Source organism: Orcinus orca, chromosome 19 (genome assembly GCF_937001465.1).
Source record: "Orcinus orca chromosome 19, mOrcOrc1.1, whole genome shotgun sequence".
Taxonomy (NCBI): domain Eukaryota; kingdom Metazoa; phylum Chordata; class Mammalia; order Artiodactyla; family Delphinidae; genus Orcinus; species Orcinus orca.
In genome coordinates, this window is record NC_064577.1 from 36,481,609 (window position 1) to 36,500,072 (window position 18,464).

General features: G+C 40.5%; 1 protein-coding gene across 9 annotated transcripts in view; it reads right to left on the minus strand.

Annotated features, from left to right (window-relative positions):
- Window positions 1-18,464, minus strand: part of TANC2 (tetratricopeptide repeat, ankyrin repeat and coiled-coil containing 2) — a 357,408-nt gene that overhangs the window by 46,103 nt on the left and 292,841 nt on the right. For all 9 annotated transcript variants that reach the window (XM_004275661.3, XM_049701636.1, XM_049701638.1 and 6 more), the window contains one exon: window positions 17,640-18,247. In XM_004275661.3, the coding sequence (XP_004275709.1) occupies window positions 17,640-18,247 (608 nt within the window). The remainder of the gene's footprint in view (window positions 1-17,639; window positions 18,248-18,464) is intronic.

The following is an 18,464-nucleotide window of genomic DNA, read 5'->3' on the forward strand; positions in this document are numbered from 1 at the left end:
TGAGAAGGATATGTGTTAGCTATTCTCTAAATGTTTGAGAGAATTCGCCTGTGAAGCCATCTTTTTTTAATTTTTTTAATCACAGTCTCAATTTCAGTGCTTCTGATTGGTCTGTTTCTATTTTCTATTTCTTCCTGGTTCAGTCTCGGAAGGTTGTGCTTTTCTAAGAATTTGTCCATGTCTTCCAGGTTGTCCATTTTATTGGCATATAGTTGCTTGTAGTAATTTCTCATGATCCTTTGTATTTCTGAAGTGTCAGTTGTTACTTCTCCTTTTTCATTTCTAATTCTATTTGAGTCTTTTCCCTTTTTTTCTTGATGAGTCTGGCTAATAGTTTATCAATTTTGCTTACCTTCTCAAAGAGCCAGGTTTTAGTTTTACTGATCTTTGCTATTGTTTCCTTCATTTCTTTTTCATTTATTTCTCATCTGATCTTTATGATTTCTTTCCTTCTGCTAAGTTTGACGTGTTTTTGTCCTTCTTTCTCTAATTGCTTTAGGTGTAAGGTTAGGTTGTTTATTTGAGATGTTTCTTGTTTCTTGAGATAGGATTGTATTGCTATAAACTTCCCTCTTAAAACTGCTTTTGCTGCATCCCATAGGTTGTGGGTTGTCGTGTTTTTGTTGTCTTCTGTCTCTAGGTATTTTTTGATTTTCTCTTTGATTTCTTCAGTGATCTCTTGGTTATTTAGTAGTGTATTGTTTAGCCTCCATGTGTTTGTATTTTTTACAGGTTTTTTTCCCTGTAATTGATATCCAGTCTTATAGTGTTGTGGTCAGAAAAGATACTTGATATAATTTCAAATTTCTTAAAGTTACCAAGGCTTGATTTGTGACCCAAGATATAATCCTGGAGAATGGTCCATGAGCACTTGAGAAGAAAGTGTATTCTGTTGTTTTTGGATGGAATGTCCTCTAAATATCAATTAAGTCCATCTTGTTGAATGTGTCATTTAAAGCTTGTGTTTCCTTATTTATTTTCTTTTTGGATGATCTGTCCACTGGTGAAAGTGGGGTGTTAAAGTCCCCTATTATGACTGTGCTACTGTCGATTTCCCCTTTTATGGCTGTTAGGATTTGCCTTATGTATGGAGGTGCTCCTATGTTGGGTGCATAAATATTTACAATTGTTATATCTTCTTCTTGGATTGATCCCTTGATCATTCTGTAGTGGCCTTCTTTGTCTCTTGTAATAGTCTTTATTTTAAAGTTTATTTTGTCTGATATGAGAATTGCTGCTCCAGCTTTCTTTTGATGTCCATTTGCATGGAATATCTTTTTCCATCCCCTCACTTTCAGCCTGTATGTGTCCCTAGGTCTGAAGTCGGTCTCTTGTAGACAGCATATATATGGGTCTTGTTTTTGTATCCATTCAGCCAGTCTATGTCTTTTGGTTGGAGCATTTAATCCATTTACATTTAAGGTAGTTATCAATATGTATGTTCCTATTACCATTTTCTTAATTGTCTTGGGTTTGTTATTGTAGGCCTTTTCCTTCTCTTGTGTTTCCTGCATAGAGAAGTTCCTTTAGCATTTGTTGTAAAGTGGGTTTGGTGGTGCTGAATTCTCTTAGCTTTTGCTTGTCTGTAAAGGTTTTAATTTCTCCATCGAATCTGAATGAGATCCTTGCTGGGTAGGGTAATCTTGGTTTTAGGTTTTTCCCTTTCATCACTTTAAATATGTCCTGCCACTCCCTTCTGGCTTGCAGAGTTTCTGCTGAAAGATCAGCTGTTAACTTTATGGGGATTCCCTTGTATGTTATTTGTTGCTTTTCCCTTGCTGCTTTTAATATTTTTTCTTTGCATTTAATTTTTTATAGTTTGATTAATATGTGTCTTCACATGTTTCTCCTTGGATTTATCCTGTATGGAACTCTTTGTGCTTCCTGGACTTGATTGACTATCTCCTTTCCCATATTAGGGAAGTTTTCAACTATAATCTTTTCAAATATTTTCTCAGTCCCTTTCTTTTTCTCTTCTTCTTCTGGGACCCCTATAATTCAAATATTGGTTCGTTTAATGTTGTCTCAAAGGTCTCTGAGATGGTGCTCAATTCTTTTCATTCTTTTTTCTTTATTCTGCTCTGCAGTAGTTATTTCCACTATTTTATCTTCCAGGTTACTTATCCATTCTTCTGCCTCAGTTATTCTGCTATTGATTCCTTCTAGAGAACTTTTAATTTCATTTATTGTGTTGTTCATCATTGTTTGTTTCCTCTTTAGTTCTGCTAGGTCCTTGTTAAATGTTTCTTGTATTTTCCCCATTCTATTTCCGAGATTTTGGATCATCTTTACTATCATTACTCTGAATTCTTCTTCAGGTAGACTGCCTATTTCCTCTTCATTTGTTTGGTCTGGTGGGTTTTTACTTTGCTCCTTCATCTGCTGCGTATTTCTTTGTCTTCTCATTTTGCTTAATGTACTGTGTTTGGTGTCTCCTTTTCAGAGGCTGCAGGTTCGTAGTTCCTGTTGTTTTTGGTGTCTGCCCCCAGTGGGTAAGGTTGGTTCAGTGGGTTGTGTAGGCTTCCTGGTGGAGTGGACTAGCGCCTGTGTTCTGGTGGATGAGGCTGGATCTTGTCTTTCTGGTGGGCAGGACCACGTCTGGTGGTGTGTTTTGGGGTATCTGTGAACTTACTATGATTTTACGCAGCCTCTCTGTTAATGGGTGGGGTTGTGTTCCTGTCTTGCTAATTGTTTGGCATGGGGTGTCCAGTACTGTAGCTTGCTGGTCGTTGTGTGTAGCTGGGTCTAAGCGTTGAGATCGAGATCTCTGGGAGAGCTCTCGCTCATTGATATTACGAGGGGACAGGAGGCTTCTGGTGGACCAATGTCCTGAACTCAGCTCTCCCATCTCAGAGGCTCAGGTCTGACACCTGGCCGGAGAACCAAGACCCTGTCAGCCACTTGGCTCAGAAGAAAAAAAAGAAAAATAAATAAAATAAAGTTATTAAAATAAAAAAATTATTAAAAATTAAAAAGTAATAAAAAAGAAAAGAAAGAAGAGAGCAACGAAACCAAAAAACAAATCCACCAATGATAACAAGTGCTAAAAACTATACTTAAAAAAACAAAAAAACATGGACAGACAGAACCCTAGCACAAATGGTAAAAGAAAGCTATACAGACAAAATCACACAAAGAAGCATACACATACACACAAAAAGAGAAAAAGGAAAAAATATATATATATAAAGGAAGAAAGCAACCAAATAAATAAACAAATCTGCCAATGATAATCAGCTGTAAATACTAAACTAAGATAAACATAAAACTAGAAATGAATTAGATGCAGAAAGCAAACGCCAAGTCTACAGTTGCTCCCAAAGTCCACTGCCTCAATTTTGGGATGATTCATTGTCTATTCAGGTATTCTACAGATGCAGGGTACATCAAGTTGATTGTGGAGATTTAATCTGCTGCTCCTGAGGCTGCATAGAGAGATTTCCCTTTCTCTTCTTTGTTCACACAGCTCCTGGGGTTCAGCTTTGGATTTGGCCCCGCCTCTGCGTGTAGGTCGTCTGAAGGTGTCTTTTTGGAAGTCTGAGGTCTTCTGCCAGCGTTCAGTAGGTGTTCTGTAGGAGTTGTTCCACATGTAGATGTATTTTTGATGTATTTGTGGGGAGGAAGGCAATCTCCATATCTTACTCGTCCACCACCTTGAAGGTCCCTCCCCTGTACCCTACTATTCTGACAAAATATGATGTCACTGGCTAATCCATAGTCTGAATGTGCCTATATGTGGAGTTGTCTACATTTATGTCTATTTTTCTTATTATTTGCTCACTCCCAAACCTTTTTTTTTTTAAGAATACAACATTTGAACATTTATTTAACTTTCTTTTATACTTATTTAGGGCTACAAATTTCAAATATAACACTTCTAATTTTTTGTTTACATCCCTCTCATTGAAGATGGCAAGTGTTAACCAAAACAAGTCCCTGCAAAGTCACATGACCAAGGGCTTGGCTACAAGAAAGAACAAAGAATTAAAGTCCATGATGCAATTTACCAGACAATGATATAGAGATGAGTTTGCAAGAAGCTAGCATTCTGGCTGGAGTGGTGGATGGAGCAGAGTGGGCACTGATTGTGGTATGTGCTACAAAGAAGTACAAATATAAAATACATTACTATGAGTCCATTTCTGAAAATAAACATGAACCAGGCAATATGCTGTTTCATATACATCATTTCATTTACTTCCCACAACACCACAAATAAGTAAATATCATTATCCCCATTTTACAGATATTAGATATAAAAATCAGAGAGGGGAAGTGACTCCACTAAGACAGCACAGTAAGTGACAGAACCCAGATTCCATCCCAGGTCTATCTGATTACCAAGCTTGTGCTCTGAACCTCTTGACTGCTACTGAGTTCCTGAAATTAAATGTAACAGTGATTCTGAGGAGAGAGAGGGAATTGAAAGTCTTCCTGCAAGAGAAATCCTTTGTCTCTGGGTCCTGGAAGTTTGAGTGTGATGCTGATAGGTAGGAAAATAGCAAAGTGGGGAAAGGCGTAGAAGATGGAGGGAACAGAATGAATGAACATATAAAGGCAAATTTTTACAATCCCAGAGGATGTATGGGGAGAAACAAGTCAACTGCTTTGGCTTCCCAGGAAAGTTAAGATTCTGGGCTGAGGAGTCGGTATTCAACACCACAGGCAACAGGGAGGCACTGAAGCCAAACCTTATTCCTTTTGACTCCTAGCCTCACCATTCTCTAAGATCACCAGGAGCCTCTTAATTGGTTTTCTTTTAGCCTTTGATCTTTTTCTTTCTATTTTCTCCCTCCAGCTTTAGGTCTTATGGACTATTTTCCTTGAAACTGTCTCTTTTCTTGACATCTGTGACACTACCTTGGCACTTTTCCTTTCCTTCGGTTACATTAACTTCTTTGCTCTATTCCCCATCCACTCTTCTTTCACAGGTAGCCCTCCCCTCGACTCCTGGCTTCAGCTCTCACTGCAACAGCATCTCTAGCACTGAGATTTCCTTTGCTTCTCTAGCTGCCTGCTGATCCCTCTACCTCCAAATGACCTGTCAAACGATGCTGTTTGAAGCTGAAGTCTTCCCTTAAAACCAAATTCCCTTAAGAGTTTATTTTTAAAAAATAATTCCAGTCACTCAGGCATAACATCAGCTGCTGTTTTTCTCCCCCCTTTGCATCATCTCTCTTGGATACTTGCAATCCACTCATTCTCTCCACTGCCTCCTTCCTGGCCCACACAGAAACCTGATCAAAATTCACCTCAAAATTCTTCAATGGCTTTATATTTCCTTCTGTACATAATCTAATAAACTCCTTAGCATGGTATTCAAAGGCTCTCCATAATTTGTCCCTCATCTATCTGTCTCTGTCTTTCCCTCCTTACCTTGTACTTCTAATTCCAGACAGAGTAACTCATTCTAGAGTTTCAAACATGCTTTCCCTCTGCCTGGAATTCTCTTCTCCGTTTAGTTCATCAGGCAAACTACTTCTCATTCTTCAAGTCTCAGTCCACACCATCTCCTCTGTGCAGCCTTCCCTGGTGCCCCCAGATGGACTCAGGGATTCTTTCCTTTAGACTCTGTTGTACCTGGTACACATCCCCATCACTGCACCAACTGCAGCACTCCCTCTCTGTCTGCACGTCGGTCTTCCCACTAGACTGTACTGAGGACGGAAGCTACGTTTTTTCACATATGTACAACCTGCTAATAGGAGTAAATAGCTGCAGAATGAATAATAATCCCTTACATTTATAAACTACTTCATGATTTTTGAAATACTACAAATACTACAACACTTATAGTCTCCTGTACACCTATACTACATTATTTCTCCTAATACGGTAGAAAATTGACTGAAACTCAGGAAGATTGAAGGACAGATACTAGCTCACGTTGCTCAGATGTAAAAGAGATGAGATGAGAACCCAAGGTCTTCTGAAACCTTGTTCCACTGCCACACTGACAAGATTAGGAACTGGTTTTTATTTCTGGGCAAATTTGTATGAAAAAGTTGACCAATGTAAAGAACAATATGTTCATTTTTACAGTGTACAATCTGAATTCTTACAATTAAAATCAGCAACTGTTAATTTTGACATTTTTCGATTAGCATTTTGGGAGAGAGTAGTTAAGAAATAGAGAGAGCCCTAGTCACTGTGACATTTTACGCATGACTGAACACAACTATGTTTTCCCCTATAATTAAAGATGATGGTGATCAAAATAAACATTAATGTGGGTTCATATGTGGTTATAAAGACCAATGGGGGGGTGGCAGTGGTGAGGGCAGAAGAAGTATTTCCACATAGCTTATATAATGAGGTCACCTTGTGATTCAGTCACCCTGCGGACTCCATCCCTGAAAGAAAGTCAAATCCCAGTTCTGTCATTTACAAGCTTTATAGCCTTGAATAAGCTTTCTAACCTCTCTGTAAGACAGGGATAGTAACACCTGTCTCTCAGGACTGTGGTGAGAATTAAGTGAGAGATATTAAGTAAAATATATTTTATATTTCTTTTATATCCTCCATAGTAACTAGCACATTGCTGGACTAAAGGAATGAACGTTAACCATAAAAGACTTTAAACATATTAAAAGATGACTGTGTGCTCAAACAGAACTTTAATCTTTAACGTATGCAGCACGGTGAAACGCAGTACCCTATCCTTAACTCCAATCTTTGCCCCTCCACACCTAACCCCACTACCTTTACAGCCAGAAAGGAAATCCATGGATCAGGGAAAAATGACTGGGGATGGATGTCATTCACTGTTAGTCACTGCAGGAAAACTTGGTAGTGTAACTTCAGGCAGAGAGTGGGGATAAGGACAGAGCTAACCAGTCCCTAAGAAATAAGGTAAAAGTTAAGCTAACAGGAGGAATATTAACCTCTCATGTAGATCAGAGGTTTTCAGGAGGATATACACCTTACATTCAAGATATATTTGCTTTGCGATATTTTAGGAGAGAATCAATCACGTATCAGAGTTAAAGATTCTTCCCCCCAGAACTGTCTCCTCTCCCCTCTCCTGACAAAAGGCAGGGAAGGGCGTATCCAGAATAACAGAGGGTAGATCCAACCTCCGTTCCATCTGTAGGCATCAGCAGCCCCTCGATAAGGATAACGGGAGACAAGTGATACTCACCCTTGGACAACTATAGGTTATAAGACAGTGAGGAACTGCCCTTACCTGATGCCCCTGTACCACAAGAGTTCAGAACTATGGAATCTTTTCAGACAAAATCTCTTTCTAAGGCAAACTACCCTCTAGGGCATCCCTACCCTCTGCCCATTTACCGGTTTGGAAGTTTCATAACAGTTGTTATACATAAAATATACAATGGTACTATGTTTTTCTAATAGATTTTCACTTAGCACACAACGGAGATAGTTAATCTTAAAGTTTCTATTTGTAGTACTGAAACACACTAACAAATGGACTCAAATATTTCCAGCATGGATGTTTTCTCCATTGTTCTAGCCAGAGTCACTAATGTGTAGTCACATAGATTTCATCAGCTCTGGTGATGACAAACTTGATATACAACACTATAGTGTTTCAGAGAAATAACACTTAAGTGTTCTGATATTCTTCTATGTGGTGCTCAGATGTGATAAAGTGGTACAGGGACAGCCAGCTGGCGAGGAACTGCTTACAACCTAAAGCCTATCCTAGCTATCTTATAATGTGGGCTGAAATAACATGTGCTGCTGTGGAATGTCTTTATATTATAGAGGTACTTGTGGGGAATTATTTAGGGAGACCTAGTGAGATTAGAATTATGAGGCAGAGAAGGATATCTGTCTGCAACAGGTCTGCGCTCCCATCCACAGTCGAGAGTTGTTGGGAAGCAGTTACTTTGCCAGGGACCTTGCGTTCACATTCAAGTGGGGTCACTTGACAGTTCTGGCTAATGGAATACAGGCAGAAATTATATTCATTACTTCAGACCTAACCCGGAAAAATCTTCTCCTTTGATTTCCATGACCTTACTTTCTCGTTTCTCTAATATTATTCTTGTAAATTATTATTTGGCTCACCATTTTCTACTAGCATTTAAATACACCTACTCTGATATGAACCTATTTACGAAACAGAAATAGACTCACAGACATAGAGAACAGACTTGTGGTTGCCAAGGGGGAGGGGGTTGAGGGAGGGATGGAGTGGGAGGCTGGGGTTCGCAGATGTAAGCTATTATGTATAGAATGGATGAACAACAAGGTATTACTGTTATAGCACAGGGAACTATATTCAATATCCTATGATAAACCATAATGGAAAAGAATACAAAAAAAAAAGAATGTGTGTGTGAGTGTGTGTGTATATATATATATAAATCACTTTGCTGTACAGCAGAAACTAACACAACATTGTAAAACAGATATGTCAATAAAAAATATATCTATTCTGTTTTCATGCTTCCAAACTTCCTGCTTTATACTCTTAACCTGGGTGATCTTGTTAAGTTCTATGGCTTCTACTGTCAGTTATTTGCTGATAACTCTGCAGTCCATAACCTCATGCCTTCAACTTTCTCTTTTCCTGTTTTCCAATGTCACATTTCTACATATATTTGTTCATCTTCCCTTGGAGGCAATACATTATAAACATGCCAAAAATAGGATGTCACCTCTCCCCATAAGCCTGTTCTTCCTCTTGCCTTTGTTCATGCTAAAACCCTTCCTCCTTTCAGAATGTTCTATGCTGGTCAGTAGCTTCACTATTTTCCATCATTGAAGATAAGTTCTGAAGTCATTTTTGATCCCTCCACCCTTACCTCCCATACACACAAAAAAAGACCAAGTGCTTTTGAGTATCTCCAAAATGTCTACCTTGCTCTCTGTTCTCACATTACAGGCCTTAGTGTTTCTCACCTAGACTACTGCTCTAAACCTCATAACTAGTATCCTGACCTGCAGTCTCTCCTCTTCTTCAACCCATCTTCTATATGCTACTTGTCAGAGCTATTTTGCACATTATCAGAGTTATATGATCATTGTCTCCTCCTTCTCACAAAATTATAGACTCCCTGTTATCTAGAGAATAAACTGTAAAGTCTTAAACCTGGCATTCAAGACTTTTTTCCTAGTGACACTTGCTATCATTCTCTCTGACCATATGTCATATTTTCTAATTATGGCTTCTCACAATTCCCCAAGGGCACTTCACGTCTTCACACTTGTTTTTGTCCCTGCCATTATGTTTTCTAGCCTGCTTACAGTGCTCTCCTGTGCCAATGCTGCTAAACGGAATCAACTCGTCCTTCAAGGCTGAACCTGACTGTCACTTCCTCTGCAAAGTATTTTCTCTTTGTCTAGGTCCCTATGGTACTCAGTACTATGGCACTGTCATTGGTTGCTATGTGTTTGGCGTTCCTCTAGAAGGTCATGGCTCTAGTGTGGGGGTGTCTCAGTCACCTAAGTTTCTCTAGTACCTAGCAGAGCCCTTGGTGTAGAGTAAAAGTTCAATAAATGTTTCATGAATGAATAAATGCCACGCAGATGCGTTCATGGAAAAGCAACACAGGGACTTCCAGACCCACTGTCTAATGCACTACCCAATTCAACCTTGAATTGGCAGGCATCTCTGTTGCCACGGATCAACTGTGAAATGAGTGTGACCATGACTCAAATACTGACCATACACTGACAATCCTGATCTTTTTCATCTCTCATCTTAAAATCCTGCCTGCAGTTAAACTGTGGTGGTTGCTACCTTATAGTCTGCTTATTGCAAATGACACCCACATCTCTACAAAAATGCTCGCCTCTATCTTCAGCTTTTCAGTTAGTAACTGCTTTGGCATGTTCTTTTTGTGGCTTTCTCGTGGAATCGGAATACAAAATACATCTCTAGTCAGCTTGTCTTACTGTTTCATATTCAACGCGGAGATGGAAGCGCTAACGATAAGGAGGCTATATATAAGTAAAGCGTGCCCAAGATGTACCTTTGTAGAAATGGGTGCAACAGCATAATTTCTTTTTAAACATAGAACTTGGATAGAAATTTGCTTTCTCCCGCTATGCCTCACAGTTTCCTCCTGTGCTTCTGTTCTGTTAATGCATCACTGGCCCTAGGAAAATGGACGCTGTCTGCCTCTGCTGTGCCAGTGAAGCCTTTAGGCAGCTGGCAGGGCTTCATGAGGCAGCAGAGCTGTGACGCCATTGAACTGCCACAGTTTGAAACGCCAACAACAGGCACAGGAAGATGGATCACTTCTTCTTTCTCCACGTTCCTCAGCTCTTCCTTTGTACCTCCAGCACAGCACTCGGCCTTAAATTATAGCTGGTTATAAATATGTCTGTTAAAACTGCTATCCTGTAAGTCGTGGTACACAGATCTGTCTTACTTGTATTTGTATCCGCTGTAGTGCTTAACACAGAGCCTTGAATATGTTACCTAACAAACGTTCACTGGGTGTGTGCCGAAATGCATGCCTGCACTTTCTACTGACGTGCAGGAGCAGAAAAACGAAACTACTTAACTGTGGGAAGAGTTTCTCAAATACTTCCAGTTGCAAGCTTAAAGTCAGTACCACTTACCACTTCTTTGTTCACTCATTAATTCATTATTTAACAAAATATTTGCTGAGTGCTGACTGTGTGCCAGCCACTCTATTAATCATTAGGAAGACCAAGGTGAGCGTGATAGGAAGGTTCCTATCCTCATGGAGCTCACTCACATTCTAGACGGGCAAGTGGACAATAAACAAGTATTCACAGACAATAAATTAATAAAAGACTAGAAAGTAAAAAGGTTGCTATGTTAAAGCCAGGAAGGACTTTCTTAGATAAGGTGACACGTGGAAGTCTTAGGAGGTGGCCATTAGGCTGCGACCTGAAGGAGTGAGGGATCTTGCCATGTGATGAGGGAAAGTGAGCTCCGGATGGAGCGAACTCTTAAGTGCAAAGAGCCAGGGGTGGAAAAGAGCTTAGCAAATTCTAGGAACTGGTAGATGACCATTTATGACCAGAAAATTGTGAGTAAGAGGGAGAACAAATGAACTTAATTAGAGAGGGTCGGCAGAAGCTATCTTTGTAATACAGGGCTTTGAAGGATCGGGCTTTGATTTTATTCTAATCACAACAAGAAGCCACTGCAGGATTTTCAGGAGGAGGTTACATAGGGTGTGGTCAGTAGAGGTGGAAATAAGTGGATACTTACAAGTAAAATCTGGGTGGTAGAACCAAGTGAGTATGCTGATGGCTACAGTGAATACATGTCTCACAGCTGTGGGTCCTTATGGTTGAGTGAATAGAAGGCTATTAGTGTTGATTTTACCAAATGTGGAGAATCAGCTGCTTTTGAAAGTCTAGAGACAGCCGAGTAAGTTGCTCCGCTCACAAAAAAAGAAAATGTGCTGTCATATCCCACTAAGCTGGCAGTAACTCATTCTGATTGCTGTGCCATGAATCTTGGTTTGACAATCTAGGAAAGCCTGTGGGATTCCCATCTTTTCATTCAGCCAGTGTTGCTTCAGAGACTCATTAACAGGACAAATTGGGCTCTATTTCCTAGGCTACTTTCAGTACCAAAAATTTCCCTTAAAATTTCCCTGCTCTACTTCTTCTTCTTCTTTTTTTTTTTTTTTTTTGCAGTACGCGGGCCTTTCACTGTTGTGGCCTCTCCCGTTGTGGAGCACAGGCTCCGGACACGCAGGCTCAGTGGCCATGGCTCACGGGCCCAGCCACTCCGCGGCACGTGGGATCTTCCCAGACCCGGGCACGAACCCGTGTCCCCTGCATCGGCAAGCAGACTCTCAACCACCGCGCCACCACGGAAGCCCTCCCTGCTCTACTTCTTATGTGAAGTTGCTTTAACCCATATTTGCTACACCTTAAAAAAGCAATATATATATAAAATATAAATATATAAAGCAATATTATGTTTGTAGCAAAATCAAATATAGGAGAGTACAAGTGCCTTCTGTGTTTTCGTTAGCTGACTCTTCTGCACACCTGCCAAGTCATAAAATGATGCTTTCTCTCCATCTTCTAAGCAGAACTACTTCTCTGTATATTTATTAACTTAGCAAACTTCACATGAGTTTTTATGACAGTAAAAATAAGTAGTTCTCAGTTTTAAATAGGTGTGGAGAAAAATTCTGATTACCAGCTTTCCCCAAACTTAATTTTGGACTTGGAAAAGGAAAAAAAAAATGTTATAGCTGTACATCTCTGAAGACATGAGAGTTTTAACAATGGGGACAATTTACCTATTTGACTGATAGATGTGGGTTCCATGATTTATGCTGAGAGAAACAAATTTGTAAAGTTTAAGGACATCATGCCTGGGGAAACTGGACATATTCCCAGATATATATTAGATTTCATGTAATATCTTCCTTGCATTATATTACAAAACCATGACCCTGGGTCACTAGAATAATAGATATTCCATTATTATTTTGAGTCTCAAATTTATTCTTGATGCCAATAGGGAGTTAGAAAATGGTTTAGATAATAAGGACAAAATATTTATTGCAAATTAGACAAATCCCCCCAATTATTATAGATTAGTGAAATCTCTCCATGAAAATCACATATCGAAATCATGACACCAGAAGACTGACTTCCCCTTAGTGGTAGAAAAGAATTAGGAGTGAAGCAGATCTGGACCCAGAACAGTGATTAGAGAGCTAATATTTCTAGGCAGGTAAGGTCATCTACTAAGGGACATGTACTAGCAAAAGGTGTTTGGTACACCTCTCCTCTCTCTGCATTAACTCTTCCAAACCTCCTAAAGGCTGACTTAGTTCCAGAAGCCTTTTTTTTTCTTAGCATGATCTATCACTTTGCTGAATTCTTTCCTAATGCTTTTAGAAAGCAAAATCCACCTGCCAGTTCAAGGGGTTGTTGTGGGAGCCTGCAATGGCTGAGGAGCAGTGACCTCCAGTTCGTGCTTCAGTGAGGGTAAGGTTAAGTGTCGTTCTGCCTGGAGGCTCCTGTTTGGATTAAAAAAACAAGCAGGGCTTCCCTGGTGGCGCAGTGGTTGAGAGTCCGCCTGCCGATGCAGGGGACACGGGTTCGTGCCCCGGTCCGGGAAGATCCCACATGCCGCAGAGCGGCTGGACCCGTGAGCCATGGCCGCTGAGCCTGCGTGTCCGGAGCCTGTGCTCCCCAACGGGAGAGGCCACAACAGTGAGAAGCCCGCGTACCGCAAAAACAAAACAAAACAAAACAAAAACAAATAAAACCACCACAACCCTGCAACTCTCCATTTTGTGGTCATTTCAGACTTACGTATTCTTTAAGAAGCCAGGCTGTACAAGTTCCTGACACAGAATTAGTTTTCCTTTATAGGGAGAATGGCCTCTTTTTTTTTTTCCCTTTGACAAACTGCTTCTACTCTGACACTATGCTTTGTGACATGGATTTTGGAGCACCCGGTCTCCATTGTGTAATTTGCTAACATGGCCAAAATAATTAAGAAAAATCTTAAAGAACATTTATTTTAAGATATCAACTCTGGCCACAAGGAATTGAGTAAGTCCTCAACTGTCCTCACAGGTACAGTTAGGACTTGTGTAGCCTTTTCCCTTTTCCACCCACTATAAATCTGCTACTCTTAGTTTGAGGAAATCAGGCCAGCTCAAATTAGGCTTCCAAATCAAACCTCATTGGTTCTACAGCTTAAGACTCGTTAAAGTTTACAACAGGCTTCCTGCGTTTTATTCAAACAGTTAAAAATAAGGCAGCTGAGTCTTTGAATCTCTATGTCAAAATCTTACATGTATATACACATCAAAATGTTGATCTGAGAGCTGTTCTTAGGGAAGGGGAGGCTAATACCATGAAAACAGAGATAACAGGAAAGAAACAGGAAAAAAAAGAGTGGGGATTCATTCAGGGCTAGCCTAAAGCTATGTAGAAATATTAGGCAGTAATTGGACAGCACCACAAGGCTGGTGGCCCCAACTGTCTACTCTACCAGCCTCACATTTCAACTATCAAAGTCATTAATAGGTTGGATTATAAAGGCTGGTGACTTCTCTTAAATGCCTTACTTAAAATATGCAAGTTGCATTTAATGTTTTCTACTTCCCTGTTATGAGCATAACAACAGAGATTAGTTTATTAGATTAGTGAGTTAATCTGATAGCTCAGTGGTCGAGGGAATAACATATAAGAAAGATTAGTTTCAGAGTATGACAGAATATGACAGTGATGAATAGTGGGAAATAGAAGGCAGAATAAGGTGGTGAGGTCTAAGGCTTATGAGTGCTTCAAGGGGCAAACTTTTATCTAGAATGTAAATCTAAAATCTTAGAAGTTTTGATGTAATAAAAGATTTTGCAGTGATACTTTGCTTACAGTTTGATAAACACCAACATGCATATATATACAAATACCAAGCCAAGAAAAGGTATCTATAACTCATTTCTTTCTGTGACAGACGTGTATGCAACCTTAGGTCACTCTTTCTGGGATGTCAATTGTCTGCCCTGATTCTGGGACAACAGGAAATCTGATATTTAAAATAAGGAAAACTCTATCTCAGCTGCTGCACTGACCTCCAGCTCTGCTTTTTCCTCTTTCTAGCGCCATCCTCAGATTACTGACTCTCTTCACTTAGCAGAAGTACCTCCCTGGGTGGCCTATTTCTGATGAAGGTCAACTACTTTTTGGCTTCAGTAGAATATTCTCATCGGTGTCTAATTCCCTAATAAGGTCAATAAGTTCAGGGTGAAGACGTGAGTGTTGAAAGCCCAGGAAAACGGACTAGAAGAGATGTTCTGTAGCTTCTGAAAGTTCTCCTTACACAGAGTTATGCATGTCAGGCACTGGCCTACATAATGTGACTTCAGAGGCACTGAGTTAGTCTTCCCTGGTCTACTGAACCACATTAGATGTTCTAGAGAGAAGCTGGAGATGAAGTGGAGAACAGAGTGGGAAACAATGTACAGGAAATAGAGGCTGAAGCCATAATGGCAAACCCTGACTGGAGAGAGTCCTGCTAATCAGACTCGCCTACAATGGAAAGCAATTACAGCCAGTTTCTTTGAAAGGCCAGCCTGGGCTTTGCCAGTGAAATTAAATTCTTAGTGAATTTCCATCTCATTGACCCAGGGGGCCTCGAGCTCTGAGATCAATACCTTAGTAACAAAGCTGGTGCCAGACAGTGCTGGGAAGAAGGCTGAATTCCAACTGAGATGAAACGTGTAAGAAAGCTTTTTTGATAATGCCTGGTCCTGTTTACTCTCTGCCATTAAGTGATATACGATGATCCCTCAGCAGCCCTGAGTGTTATTCAATCACCAGGGAACAGACTACACAGCATTTGAAGTTAGAAGTGTTTGCTCTCCTTGTCCCAGTGCATCAGCCTCTTGCCAAAATGATTCTAGTTAATAAACAATGTTGAGAAGGTAAGCCTGTAGAGCCATGATATGGCTGCATAAATACCATCTTTTTCCCTTTGAAAGCCTGAGGGTTTTATCTGTTGTAAGGATACTGTTAATTCAGCGTTCGTCTGGCTCCCTTGGACCTCAGTTCTCAATCCTCTGAGACGTTCCAGGATAAGAGAGCAGATCAGCCAGCAAAGTTCCTCTGGAAACTGATTTCAGTGTTCATTAGGCAATTCTAGATTGGTCTCTTTTTCTTAACTATGTCGTTGCCAACTCTGTGTACCAACATCAGCAGCAGTACTAGTGGGATTTACAATAAAATCCTCTTGGGAATGGCATACAACTCATAGAAGAGACTCAGACCCAGGGTTTTTAAAAAAAATCTTGTGCCCCCAGATGCGGATAGCAGAAGACTCCTGCTGCCTATCCAATCAGCCACGGGATTTAGCTAAGGTGCACCTGAAAGGTCTATTACTGCAAAGAGAGAGGAGGACAAGGAACATCCCCTGACCACCTTCTCCGTACTCTGTGCTTGTCTAGGCACTACACTACATGACCTCAATTCTCAACAGCTCTAGGAATTATTATTCCTTTTAAGTAGATGAGAAAACTGTCTCAGAAACATTGTGTAATTTTCCAAAGGCCACAGTTCCTCGAAGAGGTAGGATTTATTAAGCAGGTCATCTGACTCTAACGTTTATGTTCTTTCCACTACAGCATGTTTCTTTAAAAAGTTTCCCTCTTAGGGAAGACAGCACAAAATCTACTGCCTGGCTTAATATCGTCATCAGAGTCTGGAACTGATTTTCTAATGAGTCAGCATGACGTAGGCCGAGCAGCATGCCCACAAGCACAGGTGTCTCTAACAGGACCTGGTGAAGAACATGCCTCACGAGTAATAATAAAATCCCAGCACGGTCAGAGACGGTCAGTCTCTGATGACTCACAGCGGAAGGCAGAGGCAAACCTGGCCTATCTTCTTTTTGAGTCACAATAAGCTCTGCGTTTGTCAGCTATGTTGTTGGTATCTTCTTTGTTTCCAGGAAATCAGGACTATACCTGCTTTTGAAAACATCAACTTTATTAAAGGAACAGTTCTTTCAAAAAGGAGTGTGAAGGAGTAGAAAGCACACCTCACTAGGATGCTAGAGATCTAGGTTCTACCCAAGAGAATGGGAAACAGTTTCATATCGAGTCTGGTTTGTTGAGCTGAGAGAGATTAAGCCAGGGTCAAGCTCATCAGGAGAGAGTGCTGGGGTAGATCAGTGACGTCTGCCATGGGTGCAGGATAGGGGAGCGGTGGTACACACAGCGCATTTGCCATTCTTCTTTTAACTCCTCTTCCTTTCTCCCACCTGTTAACCTTATGGCTTTTCACAAGTGATTCAGCATTTTAAGGCCTTTATAGTAAAATAGGGATAATGACACTTTATTTATCTAACGGTAAGAGTGGCTAAATCAGCTGATCTCCTCAAGTCTTTTTCAGCTATAAGGTGTAAGATTCCATTTTCCACTGTAAATCTTAGCATCAGCTGGGCTCTAATGGGGTCAGTCATTGGTGACTTTAACAATGGTATGGCTTTTAAAAGGGCACTCACAATTTTAAAACAATTCTGCTCTAAGTCAAAGAGGTGAACAATGTATCAATTCTTTCTGAAGAATACTGAGGAAGTCTGTTAAATGGTTAAATTAATTACTGCCTGCGGACTGCCCTGGTGGCGCAGTGGTTAAGAAATCGCCTGCCAAAGCAGGGGACACGGGTTCAAGCCCTGGTCCGGGAAGATCCCACATGCTGCAGACCAACTAAGCCCATGCGCCGCAACTACTGAGCCTGTACTCTAGAGCCTGCAAGACACAACTACTGAGCCCGTGCTCCGCAACAAAAGAAGCCACCGCAATGAGAAGCCTGCTCACCGCAATGAAGAGTAGCCCCTACTTGCCGCAACTAGAGAAAGCCCGCATGCAGCAACGAAGACCCAACGCAGCCAAAATAAATAAATTAATTAAAAAAAATTAATTATAGCCTGTGAACCCTAGTGGAATCAGAGAAAGTTGTTTAGAAAAATACAGGAATGTAAGGAGCATTCTAAACATCTATGCAGATTTTGAGTCTTAAGGAAATAATAGTGAGAAAATAAACTTCATTATAGCCTTGTCTTAAGAAGAAACAGAGATGATGCTTCCTTTATGTGAAATGTTCAATGAAGAACACTTCTCACTGTTTTCAATACCCATGCTCCATGCAATAAATACAAAATAGGCTCACAAATTGCTTATTACAGATCTATGGCTTACCTGGGATCACAGAGAAATTTGGTTTTCTCTCCTTCTTCTCTCCAGATAAGCCATTCTCGAAAAGAAGGATGTACAAACATACGAGTCATGTCTCTGCGCTTGATTAGGAACATGGAGAGGTTCTCCATTCTCTGCTGAAAATCCTCCCATTCTAGCGTGCCTTCAATGCTGCCAGCATTGATGGCTTGGAAGATATGTTCATCAGTCAGTGGGTGGAGAGAGGCCACTGCCACATTCAGGAGAGGCATCACCCGGTCAAAGGAAGACTGGGTTGGGAACTTCATATTGCACTGGAGTAAGTAAACCTCAGAGAGCGAAACAGGAACTACTTTGTAGCTAGAGCTCTTTAACACTAGATAGCCTTTCTCTATGAGGTCAAATGTGAGTTTCAGGTATAGATAGGACCCTTGACTGAGTGTCTTGAGATGAGAACTGAGTTTGCCAAATGTAGTATTGTCCATTTTGCCATTAAGTGAAATGTTATTCTGGATCTCTGAGCTGCTGTGTATCCGGTGCAGGATGTAAGCCTGCAGGTCCTGGTCTATGGCTTCATTCTCTTCTAGTCGATCCAAAAAAATCCTATGGAAAGGCAGCAGCTTGGTAATTTCCTAAAACAGATGGAGAGAGAGAGAGAGAGAGAGAGAGAGAAAGACCTTCAGTTTCCCCTAACTCTTGTGATAAACTACGAGGTCCACAAATTTATTCTGAACTTCTGAGTGGTCAAAGAAAAGAGGGAAATACGATCGAGTATTAGTGTCCATAGATTAAGACATATTAGTTGCACAGGAGGGACACTTTTCCTGATATTGAGACTTAAAATAACTC